Source organism: Coregonus clupeaformis, chromosome 15 (genome assembly GCF_020615455.1).
Source record: "Coregonus clupeaformis isolate EN_2021a chromosome 15, ASM2061545v1, whole genome shotgun sequence".
NCBI classification, from domain to species: domain Eukaryota; kingdom Metazoa; phylum Chordata; class Actinopteri; order Salmoniformes; family Salmonidae; genus Coregonus; species Coregonus clupeaformis.
In genome coordinates this window covers 18,108,096-18,124,069 of record NC_059206.1, presented here as the reverse complement: position 1 = coordinate 18,124,069, position 15,974 = coordinate 18,108,096, and the positions used below count along the sequence as shown (strand labels likewise).

At 42.4% G+C, this 15,974-nt stretch overlaps 1 protein-coding gene across 3 annotated transcripts in view; it reads left to right on the top strand.

Moving 5' to 3' along the window:
- The first annotated feature begins 1,445 nt into the window (after nt 1-1,445).
- The window catches only part of LOC121582234 (phosphatidylinositol transfer protein beta isoform), an 18,656-nt gene continuing 4,127 nt past the window's right edge, over nt 1,446-15,974 (top strand). The window contains exons 1-10 of one of the 3 annotated variants that reach the window (XM_041897910.2): nt 1,446-1,520; nt 5,730-5,760; nt 12,222-12,367; nt 12,582-12,673; nt 12,821-12,828; nt 13,425-13,583; nt 14,854-14,931; nt 15,156-15,266; nt 15,431-15,553; nt 15,864-15,935. In XM_041897910.2, the coding sequence (XP_041753844.1) occupies nt 1,501-1,520; nt 5,730-5,760; nt 12,222-12,367; nt 12,582-12,673; nt 12,821-12,828; nt 13,425-13,583; nt 14,854-14,931; nt 15,156-15,266; nt 15,431-15,553; nt 15,864-15,914 (819 nt within the window). In that variant the 5' untranslated portion in view covers nt 1,446-1,500 and the 3' untranslated portion in view covers nt 15,915-15,935. Of the gene's footprint in view, nt 1,521-5,729; nt 5,761-12,221; nt 12,368-12,581; nt 12,674-12,820; nt 12,829-13,424; nt 13,584-14,853; nt 14,932-15,155; nt 15,267-15,430; nt 15,554-15,863; nt 15,952-15,974 lie in introns of all 3 variants that reach the window. The other 2 variants (XM_041897908.2, XM_041897909.2) reach the window with 2 other exon arrangements.

Here is a 15,974-nt window from a genome sequence, read left to right as displayed (position 1 = left end):
CCCTAGTGGAGAGGACAGGAAGGACAGAGCAGGGCTAGGTCATAGAGGAGAAGAGTGCAGTCACTGAAGGACAGAGGATCAGATAGAACCCTGTAATAATAACCCTGGGTTATGGTGCCCCATGCCTCCTCCTACACTGTAAAGACACCTTAATACAGGCAGACTGTCTCAGGCTCGGAGACTGTTACAATGACTGAAAATACCAATATGGTGTTTTTACTTTCTACCTAAAACACTCGCTGTTTGTGTAAGTCAAGAAAATGCTAAATTAAATTGTTTTAATTATGATTTCTTTGAATATAATTGTTATTATAAAGGACTGTAACTGTTATATTGTTATTTTGTTTTGTAAATTAAATCCAGTGTTTTGTCATCAGTATTACATGTTTTATATATTAAAAAGCAAACCAGTACACAAATAAATAAATACAAAATCGTATTTTTATTCAATTGCTGAAAAGGCATGTGAGAAGACTTCTATGTAAATGGAGTGTCATTCTGAAAGCATGAACTCTCTTACTATTGAATGTTTCAATGTATTTTTAAAACATACCTTTTGCACCAGTGGACTCTCCTTTAAAGATGCATCTCAGTTTTTTCTCAGTAAATTCTTTTCAATAAAAAAGTTTTGCTCTCTTGTTGTCTCATTGTAATGGTTATTAACAGGGATATTACTGCCTGCCTGGACTTTGCTCCTGTCTTCTTGAACAGAACTGAACCCTCAACCATGACATTTATAGTGTGATCAACTTTATAGACTATAAAATAAGAATTTGATAAAGCTTGCCATAGCAGTAAGAGATGGAATGGGGTGTGCCTGTGATGATACTTGTTGAAAGTGAGGACTTGGCTGATGAAATCTTGGTTCTTTAGAGCAAAACCCATATACAGGTTGTGGTTATGGAAATGTAATGATTGTATTACCAATAATATTGAGATAAGTGACATAGGTTTAGAAAAGTACTGTCTACCTGTACTGCCATTTGGGATAGTTATTGCCCAGAGAAACCTCTGGAAACTCTGACATTTTTATGGTCCGAACCAGAGCCATATATCACACAACACATATGACACATTATTGATCACAAATACCAAAATGTATTAATCGTCCCTTCTCCATCGGTCTGTGCTATCCGGGATCCTTGGGACGTCCCTACCCCATTGAAGTTGACATTTAAAATGGTAAGGGTTAAGGTTAGGCCAGCGTTTCCCAAAATGGGTCCTCGGGAACCAAATGGGTGCACATTTAGTTTTTTGCCCTATTTTAATCAGCTGTGTAGTGGTAGGGGGAAAAACAAAACGTACAACCCTTGGGGTCCCGAGGACCGAGTTTGGAGTAGGGAGTCGAAAGGATTCTGGATAGCACTAACCATTCTCCATCCCTTTAACATGGTATGCAAGTTCTGACCAATCGACGACTCCCGTGGGCGGAAACAATTTGTTGTTGATAATTCCGGGTGACGTCGAGAGCCTTGCGCAGCCGCAGCCCGGGAGGAGAAGATGGTGCTTATCAAGGAATAGTGAGTTGAAGTATTTAACATATAATTTCGTCGTCTTTTGTAAGGCAATTTATTGAGACAATGTGGCTATAATGTGAAAGAAGTGTGTGTATTTCTGGCAGTTGAGAGTATATTGTGAGCGTTCGGGTGGATCAGGATGTGTCTTCATGATACCGGTGTTTAGGCCTAGACAACAGCGATAGCTAGCATGCTACCTTTGAATGAATCTGAATGGAGGAAACTAGCTAACTAACGGGGTAGCTATGTGTCTTTACATCTGTAAAGTTAGCATAGAGGTTAGCTAGTTAACTAGCCAACATGGTGCCATAAACTTAGGTCTCGCGAGTGACAGATTATCAAGGTTCCATCTCAGGGGGCTCCGTTAAACAAGAAGAGATAGTCAGACTCCGTCAGTGAAATGTTTCTACGAAATGCAAAATACCATACAACTCAAATGACAGTTAATGTGCGAGTCGGCACAAACTAGTTAGTTTGCTATCAAACGTTAGTTCACTTATCCAAGTAAATCGTGCAAGCTAACTATCAGCTTGGGTGGCTAAATTACACTTAAGCTAATTACAATTACCTAGCCAGCAACTACCTAGTCCGTTATTTTTAGACCGTGTTGTTGAAGACAGTATCTGTGGTGTTGTGTTCAAACTATCCGTTCACTCTTTCCTGGCGAAACATGCAAGCTGCCGACAGTGCCGAGGCTTTTAACCCAGTCTGACTTTACTTGCCGGGTGCACGCGCGGGTTTCCCTGACGATTTTATTAAGCTTAAATGTTTGCTTGTCTCTTTAGGTGCAGCGGTTTTCATGGCAACCAAATATCGCTAGCTACCAGCCTTCAGTTCACTCACACTTCTGTATGTTTGGCTGCATCATCAAGACATTATAATCAAATGCCAATAAATTATCCTCCCCCGTTGTCTTGCTTGCTTGATTATGTGTGAGTCACATCACCACCACCAAGCAAGCATAGTAATGCAATGACTGTATTGCTCAATGCGGTTTAATTTGTTTTTATATGTGCATCTCTAGCTGGCCAAGTCATTCCTGACATGCTGGCCAAGTGTGTCATCCAGATTTGATTTAGGGCTGTCTACATTTAAATTGATTAATGCCCCAACAGACCCAGGCTCAAGTTGTGTGTACTGTAGTTTTGCTCAGGGTGTCAGGACATATCCCCTATCAGTTGTCAAGACAACTAAAGCGGTGCCTATTCCATATAAGGTCTATGGGTGGTGACTGAACAGTCAGCTCACCAGATATTCCTCAGGTGATACAGGAATGACACTACTGGGGACATGACTGAAAGATCAATAAATCTGTTTGCCTTTTCCAAAGGTCTTTCCATGGACGGTTCTGTGCTTTCCCGTATTATGTTTTATTATGATGTCTGTGGGAAGTCTGTTACCATAGCTAGGGCTTGTAATTGCTCTAATATGTAGAACCGGTATGTCGTATTTGCAGACCATGCAGTGGACACAGCAGGTTGTGTGTCTCATAAATTGACCAGGTGTGTAAAGCACAGCACACTAACTATCAGAGTAAACGAAACATGTCTCCATATCTCCTCTTATCCTGGAGAGTGCAAATGTGCTGACTTGACTCACTTCAAATAACCTTCTGAACTGAGGACAGAATTGTGATTTGTGGGATTTTGCAGCCACTCCTTGGATTCTGTTTGTTTTGGAAAGATTAAATGATAGTGCTTTGACTTATTTCCATATGGGGTCGTTCCATATGATTTCAATCGCTTTCTGACTGCACCCATTTTGATTTAAACAAAACCTTCCATACATGTTTGCCCATGGTAAAAGTGGTCAGAAAGTGACTTTTTGAACCTGAATGCCAAAACATTCAGGAGATGGAGCTGCTCAAAGTTGACCCATTTTGCATTTTCCATCCTACCATGAGACATCATGTCTTCATCACTGAAAAAGATAAACGGTTGAGTTTATCATTTGAAAGCTTAGAGTTGTCAAACTATTTTATAAAGAAATATATATATGTTCATATACACTGATTGTACAAAACATTTTAAGAACACCTTCCTAATATTGAGTTGCACCCCACCCCTTTTTCCCTCAGAACAGCCTCAGTTCGTCGGGGCATGGATTCTACAAGGTGTCGAAAGCGTTCCACAGGGATGCTGGCTCATGTTGACGCCAATGCTTCCCACAGTTGTGTCAAGTTGACTTTTCGTCCTTTGGTGGACCATTCTTGATACATACGGGAAACTGTTGAGCCACCTACTACCATACCCCATTCAAAGGCACTTAAATATTTTTGTCTTGCCCATTTACCCTGGCACATGTACACAATCCATGTCTGAATTCTTTTTTTGAATTTAATTGATTTGGGTAACAGACATATACAACAATATTGTCTCAAGGCTTAAAAATCCTTCTTTAACCTGTCTCCTCCCCTTCATCTACACTGATTTGAAGTGGATTTAACAAGTGACATCAATAAGGGATCATAGCTTTCACTTGGTCAGTCTGTCATAAGAGCAGGTGTTCCTAATGTTTTGTACACTCAGTGTATGTTGTAAAATAGGGTCTAAGCTACATCTTCAGAGGTGTCTGTTGTGCCCACCATCGGTCGAGACACCGCATGCTCTTGAATACAGGGTGGGTGTCATGTTTTGCCTGATAAATGAACTAAAATGTGAATAAAATTTGAAATGTCAACTTTCAAAAGGTACCACGAAGATGGTTGAAGGTCCACACATCAGAGAATGTTGACTTTAATTTAAAACAATGGATATTCCCAACCACTAAACTGTGAATCTTCAATAGAAAACTTATTGAAATAGAAATATAGATAATAGAATACATTCCCATTCAAGTTGACATTTGACTGTTGAAACATTTGCCAAATCTAAAATGATATATTTTCAATATTCATGTTTTACTTTTCAATATTCATAAATTAATGTCAATGTTTTTATTGAAATCAAAATACTACTCATATTACAGAGAAGGCGGTAAAGCTTCATATGACACCAATTTTCGCTTTGTAGCATCTACAGATTAAACGTTATGGAGTCTTAAAGGAGGCCTGTATAAAGCCAAAATGTCATTACAATGCCAACTTTAATACATGTTTATAAATTACAAATGTCAAATATACAGTATGTCAACAATCCTTCCTCCAAAGGACTATTCTATGGATTACATTTCGCTAAAATCGGGAATTGGAATATACTGTCGAACCATAGCATCCCAAACATGTTCAATGGGTGACATGTCTGGTGAGTATGCAGGCCATGGAAGAACTTGGACATTTTCAGCTTCCAGGCATTGTGTACAGATCCTTGCGACATGGGGCAGTGCATTATCATGCTGAAACATCAGGTGACGGCGGATGATGAATGGCACGACAATGGGCCTCAGGATCTCGTCACGGTATCTCTGTGCATTCAAATTGCCATTGATAAAATGCAATTGTGTTTGTTGTCTGTAGCTTATGCCTGCCCATACCATAACCCCACCTCCACCATGGGGCACTCTGTTCACAACGTTAACATCAGCAAGCTACTTGCCCACACGACGCCATACACAGGGTCTGCAGTTGTGAGGCCGGTTGGACGTACTGCCAAATTCTCTAAAACTATGTTGGAGGCAACATTTGTTAGAGAAATGAACATTCAATTATCTGGCAACCGCTCTGGTGGACATTCACTGGAAAGCACTGTGTAGGGGAGGCCTCTCTCTTCATCCTCCCAGAACAAGCTGAATGAGTACCCAAATTAAATGTTCAAGTCAACTTTGTGGAAAATCGTCAGTTCATTTTAGCTATTTCCTATTAGAGGATGTTCAGCTCAGTGGTCTGAATGATGAAGAACTGACAAGTCTCAATGTGTGTGGGGTTACTGGAGGTCACTCCTGGCTCTGGTTGAACTCAGCCAAGTCAGGCTGAGGCATGGATATGGTGTGGTTTACTGCAAGGGCCCCTTGCATGTTTATTTTTTTGTCTCGTTGTGTGACACTGATATGTGTAACTGATAGATTTGTGCGTGCGTGCGTACACTACATGTTGATGTTTTTAAATGTAAATTGTAAAGTATTTTGTCAGTAATGTATTTTTCGTTATGTGTCGGACCCCAGTAAGACTAACTGTCGCCATTGGCGTCGGCTAAAGGGCATCCTAATAAATCAAATCAAAACACTGGTAGAAAATCGTAGTTTTCTTATGTTTATCTTTTTTTCTTTATCTTACAGCCGTGTGATCCTACCGATCTCTGTGCAAGAGGTGAGTACCACCATGTCATAAACTACACACACATACTAGCCTACACAACACCATTTTTATGCTAGTTCCCTGCTTTCATGCATGCAAGTCTGTACATGCATGAAAGCAGGTCATAATTGCTGTTGGCATTGATAATGCCTTGATAAACCTATTGTCACAAACAAATCAAATTCAAAGTTGATCTGTTGCATAAACAGGATACAACAGGTGTAAAAGAGTACAGCGAAATGCTTACTTACAAGCACCTCAACAATGCAGTGTTTAATATCAAAGGTAAAAATCCAGAATAGGATCTTAAAGAGCACAGAATTGATACTAGGTCAGATATATAAAATAATTTTAAAAAATCAGACGAAGTAAAACGAGAATGTACATATATACAGTGCCTTCGGGAAAGTATTCAGACCCCTCGACTTTTTCCACATTTTGTTACTTTACAGCCTTATTCTAAATGGATTAAATAAAAATCCTCAGCAATCTACACACTACCCCATAATGACAAAGCGAATACAGGTTTTTAGAAATTTTTGCAAATGTATTACAAATAAAAAACATACCTTATTTACGTAAGTATTCAGCCCCTGCAATGAGACTCGAAATTGAGCTCAGGTCCATCCTGTTTCCATTGATCATCCTTGAGATGTTTCTTCAACTTGATTGGAGTCCACCTGTGGTAAATTCAATTGATTGGACATGATTTGGAAAGGCACACACCTGTCTATATAAGGTCCCACAGTGCATGTCAGAGCAAAAACCAAGCCATGAGGACAAAGGAATTGTCCGTAGAGCTCCGAGACAGGATTGTGTTGAGGCACAGATCTGGGGAAGGGTACCAAAAAATGTCTGCAGCATTGAAGATCCCCAAGAACACAGTGGCCTCCATCATTCTTAAATGGAAGATGTTTCAACCACCAAGACTGTTCCTAGAGCTGGCCGCCCGGCCAAACTGAGCAATCGGGGGAGAAGGACCTTGGTCAGGGAGTTTGACCAAGAACCTGATGGTCACTCTGACAGAGCTCTAGAGTTCCTCTGTGGAGATGGGAGAACCTTCCAGAAGGACAACCATCTCTGCAGCACTCTACTAATTAGGCCTTTATGGTAGATTGCCCAGACGGAAGCCACTACTCAGTAAAAGGAACATGACAGGCCGCTTGGAGTTTGCCAAAAGGCACCTAAAGACTCTCAGACCATGAGAAACAAGATTCTCTGGTCTGATGAAACCAAAATGGAACTCTTTGGCCTGAATGCCAAACGTCACTTCTGGAGGAAACCTGGCACCATCCCTACGGTGAAGCATGGTGGTGGCAGCATCATGCTGTGGGGATGTTTTTCAGTGGCAGGGACTGTGAGACTAGTCAGGATCGAGGTAAATATGAATGGAGCAAAGTACAGAGATCCTTGATGAAAACCTGCTCCAGAGTGCTCAGGACCTCAGACTGGGGCGAAGGTTCACCTTCCAACAGGACAACAACCCTAAGCACGCAGCCAAGACAACGCAGGAGTGGCTTCAGGACAAGTCTCTGAATGTCCTTGAGTGGCCCAGCCAGAGCCTGGACTTGAACCTGATCGAACATCTCTGCAGAGACCTGAAAATAGCTGTGCAGCAACGCTCCCATCCAACCTGACAGAGCTTGAGCAGATCTGCAGAGAAGAATGGGAGAAACTCCCCAAATACAGGTGTGCCAAGCTTGTAGCGTCATACCCAAGAAGAATCAATGCTGTAATCGCTGCCAAAGGTTCTTCAACAAGGTACTGAGTAAAGGGTCTGAATACTTATGTGATATTTCAGTTTTACATGTTTTATATAAATGAGCAAAAATGTATACCCTGTTTTTGCTTTGTCATTATAGGGTATTGTGTGTAGATTTGAGGGGGGGGAAACTATTTAATCAATTTTAGAATAAGGCTGTAACGTAACAAAGTGGAAAAGTCAAGAGGTCTGAATACTTAACGAAGGCACTGTACAAGGTCAGTACCAGTATCCTATCAATTTGCAGGGATAAAGTGGTAGTAGGGATAGATATGCAGATGTGGGCAGGGCCGGCTCTAGCCTTTTGGGGGCCCTAAGCGTGCAAAACATTTTAGTGGTCCACCCTCTAGACGCCGACGAGAAATGTATGATTTAAAGTGAATTTCCTGCAATTCTACACATTTTGCCATGAGGTGCAGAGATTTTTTAAAAAGTTGTACACCTAATTTCCTGCAATTATACTCATTTTGGCATGGGGTGGTGATTAAAAAAATTAATAATAATTGTAAAGCTAATTTCCTGCAATTCTACACGTTGCCATGTTAATGATGTCTTAGTGAGAGTGACTAACAATCAATGGGTGCACCCTGGCGGTCAGGGCCCCTGGGCACGTGCCCTGCGTGATCTTACTTACTTACTTACTTACTTTATTGTCCCCATGGGGAAATTTTGTTGCAGTGTCGGTATTCGGCCACGATAGCGGGCTAGACTAATTTAACAATCTAAAACTTGTTTGCTGACATGACTAATTGAGTGACTCAGTGACTGACATAACAAGATCACGATTGCTGATGCACAACCAAATTTCGAACTTGCATCTACTATTCTAACTCAACAGTAAGTTGAGACCCCGTCTGAGTTCCTAAAACTTTTTAGGGGGTTGGAGACCCAGTGACTGGGTGACTGAGCAGCAGCAATAATAATAATAATAGCAGCAACCACTACTAAGGGTGTAAACATTTAAATGAAATTAGGACGTTAACGTTAATAAAAACATCCACAAAATGTTTATCACAGTGCTGTTATCACAAAACTACCACTAATAGGTCCATCATCATCATCATCATCATCATCATCATAGGCAACAACAACAAAAAATAACATACCTAATGCAACTATGCTGTAACGTTAGTAGGAGATATGCATCTTTCAAATGATCTGCCATGGATATAAAGCTCTCCGCACGTCATTGTCGTTAAGTTGGAAAAATGGCAGAGAAAGGCAAGCGACAGCCGCGAACAGCCTGCTCTGTGAGTCTGCTGCTGCACTATGCTTTTAGCTGACCCAACGTTACAACGTAGTGATTGGTGCTTTGGAAACATGGTGAAGTATGGACTGACTGCTGGAAACGTGTCTAAAACTTCATCAGCAGCTGTCAAACTATCAGTGCAGTGCCCAACGTCCTTAGCTAGCTGGCTAGCTAGCTAGGTAAAATTCCATCCCTGTGTTTGTAAGTTTACAGGTAACTGCCAAAATAAAGGAAACGCCAACATAGTGTCTTAATAGGGCGTTGGGCCACCACGTGTCGCCAGAACAGCTTCAATGCACCTTGGCATAGATTCTACAAGTGTCTGGAACTCTTGGAGGGATGCAACACCATTCTTCCATGAGAAATTCCATCATTTGGTGTTTTGATGGTGGTGGAAAATGCTGTCTCAGGTGCCGCTCAAGAATCTCCCATAAGTGTTCAATTGGGTTGAGAACTGGTGACTGTGTGTGTAGAAAGAGATTGTTGGTGTGTCTGCATTGACAGTGCCACAGAGAGAGGACCAATACAGTCACCGGCCCAATTCTGCAACCCTGTCCTGTTCTTCTCTAACAAGGGACCTATTGTCCCTCTGCATCGGCCTGAAAACACACACACGCCCTGTTTATAATGTTTATTGTAAGGGAAACAAGAACATGCTAAGTGTTGCAATAGGCCTTTAGAATAATGCAAAACATATCCTTGACTCTCCGAGTTGATGAGCGAGGTAAACAAATGATGCCAGTCAGCCTGAGCGGCCGGCTCATCGAAAATACACCTAAACTATACCCAAACTAATTTCACACAATAAAAGTTAGCCTAAAGACAAGATTAAATTGGCTATTATCTATTGTCAAATTGTATATGAAGAGCTGGGCACAGCTTGGAATTGACAGAGGCAATGAAAGGAGCACCACTTTATCAAATCCTCCTTCAGTCACATGCAGATAAAACATTTAGATTTCTATATAGCATCAGAAAGAGCATATTCTGCAGTTTCTAAGACGCATACCTTTGTCAAATAACACAATTTGAAATATTTGTTTTTTATTTTAATGTTACCTAAGATATTTCATTAAAACAACCAAATGATTATTCTTCCGATGGCATATATGTAATGTATTTATTAGACTGTTAGAATGTTGACCCGTCATTGTCTGGAAGGGGGGGTCCAACGAGGACAGGCATATGGGGACGCTTGACAATGTTCTCTAGCGGATACTTTTAGCCTGAAAGGCTGGCGGTTCTAGTGTTAAACCCGCTATGTTCCTTTAAAACCCCTCTTTCAAAGTCACTGAGATCTCTTCTTCTAGCCATGGTAGCCAAAATAATGGGCAACTGGGCATTTTTATGCATGATGGGATGTTTATTGCTTAATTAACTCAGGAACCACACCTGTGTGGAAGCACCTGGTTTCAATATACTTTGTATCCCTCATTTAAACAAGTGTTTCCTTTATTTTGGCAGTTACCTGTAGCTAGCAGCAGGCAGGCTACAACAAGCTAAATCAGAAGATGAAATCACTGCCGACCGATATATTAGCATTGTGAATTCACGTGGAATTGTATTACATTTTCTTATCGTTTTAACAGAAAACGCTTTTAAAAATTGCCATTTTAAATGTTACAAAAAATGGTCCATTGGTCACATCCCTACTAGCAGCAGCTTATATAGGTGAATGTCTGTGACATGCCTCTCTCTCCACTGCATTCCATTTCCCCTGATTTCTCTGGGTAATGCTGCTGTCACAGCATTAAAACTCCAGCATTGGGCGACATGTGATGCAGCAGCAGCACATAAATATTTTAGTGCAGGTACACTGTGTGACAGCTGTAAAGTCACCACCCTGGAGGGGTCATATATCCTGACAGGAAAGGCCATCTCCCCCCTAGTTCTACAGACTGAAGTAAATCACCTCACTTCCATATAATGATTCACCTCAGGGCAGGCTGCACCTCTGGAAGCTTGTTATGTGTGGTTGTAGTTTCAACTACTGTAGTTGTTAAAAACATTAGGAACGCCTGCTCTTTCCAAGACATAGACTGACCAGGTGAATCCAGGTGAAATATATGATCCCTTATTGATGTCAACTTTTAAATCCACTTCAATCAGTGTAGATGAAGGGGAGGATTTTTAAGCCTTGAGACAATTGAGACATGGATTGTGTGTAGATGAAGGTGAGGAGACGGGTTAAAGAAGGATCTTTTAAGCCTTGAGACAAGTTTGTGTATATCTCTGTTACCCAAATAAATGAATGTGCCATTCAGAGGGTGAATGGGCAAGACAAAAATATTTAAGTTCCTTTGAACGTGATATGGTAGTAGGTGCCAGGCGCACCGGTTTGTGTCAAGAACAGCAATGCTGCTGGGTGTTTCATGCTCAACAGTTTCCCGTATCAAGAATGGTCCATCACCCAAAATACATCCAGCCAACTTTGCATTGGGGTCAACATGGGCCAGCATCCGTGTGGAATGCGTTCGACACCTTGTAGAGTCCATGCCCCGACGAATTGATGCTGTTCTGAAGGCAAAAGGGGGTGCAACTCAATATTAGGAAGGTGTTCTTAATGTTTTGTACACTAAGTGTATATTCATGATATGGAGTGGTTGGGCTTTATTGATCCCCAGGCAGAGTCGTAGATGTTGGTATAAAATTCCCTTAGTCTAGCTGTTTGCCTGGCTTCCCCATTTACCTCTAGATGTGCCCAGGGTATCAAGGGAAGCATTCGATTTCACACCTAGGTGTAAAGCCTCTCAGGACAAACTGTAGCTGATAATAGCAGATAGTGACCTCTGACCTTTGTGTTTAGAGAAACAGTAGTTCAGTGACTGACCCATCCTCTAGAACAGCAGGTCAGACATGAGGTGCTGCAGAAAGCTTTTTCCATATCTTCCTTCCTCCCTATCTCTCCCATGGAATCAATTCTAAACAAGCCAAATACATTGCAGCCAACTAAGGCCCACTGTTCCAGTTTATCTGAGAATCTCCTTTCCGCCTCTCTTGTTCCTAAAGTGGAACTGTGTGTGTTTGTGTGTTTTCAGGCCGATGCAGAGGGACAATAGGTCCCTTGTTAGAGAACAATAGGACAGGGTTGCAGTATTGGGCCGGTGACTGTATTGGTCCTCTCTCTGTGGTACTGTCAATGCAACGACACACACCCACAATCACTTTCTACACAGAGCTTTGTGTTGTCCAGCTCCTAGCCCATAAAGTCACAACTCCTTTCCTGATATGTTTGTTTAGAGTTCATGTGTGTGAAATTCCATTAGCCTCCCATTATCCTAAACCACTAACACTTAATGTGGATGGTCATAAACCATATAAACATAACATCAAATAACGTACACATCCCTTTCAAGCACTAACAGGTATTCTGTCACTGATTGGCCCAATTGATGTGTGTTAGTGACACTGATGTTCTGCGTATATGTGACATATTTCTGTGTTCTTCTTTCTGTGTTTTAGTACCAAGTTGGTCAGCTGTTCACTGTAGCAGAGGCCAGTAAGAATGAGACGGGGGGAGGAGAGGGCATCGAGGTGCTGATAAATGAACCCTACGAGGACGAGGGAGAGAAGGGACAGTACACACACAAAGTCTACCATCTAAAGAGGTACATATACAGTGGGGGGGTGGAGGAAAACACACACACACACACACACACACACACACTAAGGTTTCGTTTACGCAGGCAGCCCCATTCTGATCTTTTTCCCAATTACTGATAAAAGAGCTGATCTCAAAAGACCAATTAGTGGAAATATATTTGAATTGGACTACATGTGTAAACGCAGTCATATGATTGACTCCTGTCTCTCTCTTGGCAGTAAAGTCCCAGGCTGGTTGAGGTATATCGCACCAGAGGGAGCGTTAGTCTTCCATGAAAAAGCCTGGAATGCATACCCATACTGTCGCACCGGTGAGTCCCAGAACTCTAGTTTAAACACTCAATTGAGCCCAACTCTGATTGGGACTGGCCTACATTGTCACATTGATCGTTTTATTGAAAGTAAACCAATGTTGTTTCCTTCTTTCTTCTGTTGCTTGTTTTCTCCATCTGCTGCAGTTATAACGGTGAGTAGTGAACTGACAACTACATACACACACCATGTTCCCCAGACTCTTGCCATTGTCTGTGTGGGGTAGTTTTGTTGTGTGAATGGATCTGAGACACTCATTCCCATTAATGTGACTTCAATAGCGTGGTGGTGTGTAGCTAGCTATGCTGCTAATACTAGCATGCCACAGTTAGTTAGGCAGAGTGCAGAAGTTCACTAACCAGACGTGTCGTTTCAGCCCAAACAGCTAATCAGTTAATTAGCTTAGCGGTTTAAATAGGCCTCAGGCCTCCCAGAACGCCATTCAAGGCTTTCTCAGTATTAGAGATTCCCACTGGTTCTCTATTCAAGGCATTCTCAAGCTTGCCGTTGGCTGACGTTTTAAGGCTACTGTACAGAGGAAGTGTAGTAATGGGTTTTCCTCCTACCACAGAATCCATAAGCAACAACTAATCAAACATTTGGAATGGTACACCCAATATGACTGCCGCCCCGACCCACATCATCTAGAATTCAGTTACGCTTTGCGAGACTCGATGAAAACATGAACAGAGATTAGATTTTTCTATCCTTTCTTTGCTCACTTCTCCTTTCTCTCTTCACTCCTTCTAGAACGAGTATATGAAAGATGACTTCCTGATAAAGATTGAGACGTGGCACAAACCTGACATGGGAACGCTAGAAAACGTGCATGACTTGGATGGTCCTACATGGAAGACAGTGGAAGTGGTCCCCATTGATATCGCAGACAAAGATGTGGTGGCCCATGGGGTGAGTGGACACACACACTCACTCACTCACGAATATTCGTCCTCTTGCTCGTCAGACCTGACATGACTGTATTGGTTAAAGCCGTGAGTTTTTAACCACTCATCAGCCATCTTAGATCAGTGACATCAAGATGGCTCTCTTCCCGGGTGGTAAAATAATCTGTCCCAGTACAGCACCCCTGACCCAGGCACTGATGGTTACGTCATCAATGTATTTGTCTCCCCCATGTGGATGAGTTGTGTCATTGCATGTTGACTGGCTGTGTGCTAGTCTAAACTTGAACACCCAGAACTAAAATCTTGCTTAATGCTCGATTTAAGTTCTCGGGGAGACGTGTTAGAAAATATACTAACAAGGCTACCGAATTCTCACCCCTCTAACCGGAATCTCTCAGCCAGTTTCTGGCAAGTCTATTGGCCGAACGTCCCCTCCCCTTCTGAAATTCGTAAGGTGCGAGCACCTTCAAAATCGTGGTTTGTCCAAATAATCAGTGACAAGAAATCCTTTTTAGTCGTCGCATCCCACAGTCTGTCAACAGATGTTACTACCATTTTATGTTACGTGCATCTATCCACAAGAGATGACACTTTATCCTGTCTGCCAGAAAATGGGCCTGCGGAAGACGCTGTGTAGAAACTCTGATCTACACATCACCTTGCTGACATGACGTATTGTTGCTATAAGTCTGTGTAATCATCCTTCCTCCCACCCAAAAGCCACAGTGCAGGACCCCAAAGCACTGTAGTTGAGAGACAGTATGGGAGTGAGCTTCTCTGTCTGGTGGGCTTACCATGTATGGAGTGTCAGTCTCTCCTGGACAGTACTGACTGAACACTCAGGACAGCGAGAGCATGTACTATAGCAGTGGCTCCTGTAGTCTAATGACATAAGTGGATCAGTGGTAGGGCCACAGTTTAATCTGAAGGGCCATCTGCTGCAGGTACACACACACACACACACACACACACAGGTCTGACAGATCAAAATAGGGACTAGGGGAGAGCCTGTGGTTGTGTGTGGCTTTCCTGCATCATAAGGGAATTGCGTTGATCTCCCAGTTCCTCAGATCGTCATTCCATCCACATACTTGTGAACCGCAAGAAATATGGTAGCAGTTTCATTCCAGATACTATTCTTAATGTACATTAGTGCTCCATTTCAATAGTTTCCCTGTGTGCGTGTTCACTCCTGCAGGGCTATAATGGGGTGTAATGTCTATATGTTGTTTTCAGGATGCATGTTGTGTAATGTATGTTGTTCTCTCCTACAGGACTATAAACCAGAGGAGGACCCTGCTCTGTTCAAATCTACAAAGACAGGCAGAGGACCACTCTCACCTGAATGGAAGGTACAGGATTTCACCTATCATCCATCTCAACCATTTAGACTCCCTCCTGTCTTGTCTGTGGTAATTGGTCATGTTGACCTTTGACCTCATTAGAAGAGGGTTAAGACACAGTACGATGCTTCTCTCGTTTGTGTTGCTGCACGTTACTGGCCCAAAATCAACATAGTAGAAAATGTAATTTGACATTTTTCCTCGTCATCCTTCCTGGGTTTCTCCTCTGACAGAACGATCTGATGAACAAGACCGACTGTCCTAAGATGTGTGCCTACAAACTGGTCACTGTCAAGTTCAAGTGGTGGGGCCTGCAGACCAAAGTAGAGAACTTCATCCACAAGGTACAACGCTTTTATCTCCCTCTGTTTTATCCTTTTCCCATTGCTTTTAGGGCTTCTAATGAGAGAACAGACTGATGCCTAATATTGTCATTCTCTGATCTCTCTCTCCTCTCTTTTCTTCTCCCTCCTCTCTCCTCCCTCCACCTCTCTCCTCCCTCTTTTAGCAAGAGAAGCGTATTTTCACTAACTTCCATCGCCAGTTGTTCTGTTGGATCGACAACTGGGTGGAGCTGACCATGGCGGACATCCGACGAATGGAGGAGGAGACCAAGAAAGAGCTGGAAGAGGTAAGACAGTTAATGTCTGCCATTGTTTCGTAGGTTTTAGACTTGTGCCTTAGAGTTTGAGAAAGTGCTTGTATTTTTTTGTGGTTCATAGATGGGGAGACTTATTTCTATGTTTATGATTATGGCGATGAGGAGGTAACTAACACCTGATTCCAGAGACATTAAGGGATCAGGAACCACAATAAACAACAAATCACCTCTCTAAGACTGACCGTGACCATCACTAACCCCTAAGGCCCTAACCTTAACCTTGGACCAATCCGAGCTCCATAGGAGGGTCAAACTGACAGTTCTACTCTGCTGCCTTTAGATGCGTGAGAAGGGCACCGTGCGAGGAACCTCGGCAACCTCGGAAGAGTAGCCCCGCCCCTGTAGGTCAAAGGTCAGAGGCAGGCTGAGTGAGTTCTCCGACAGGACACAG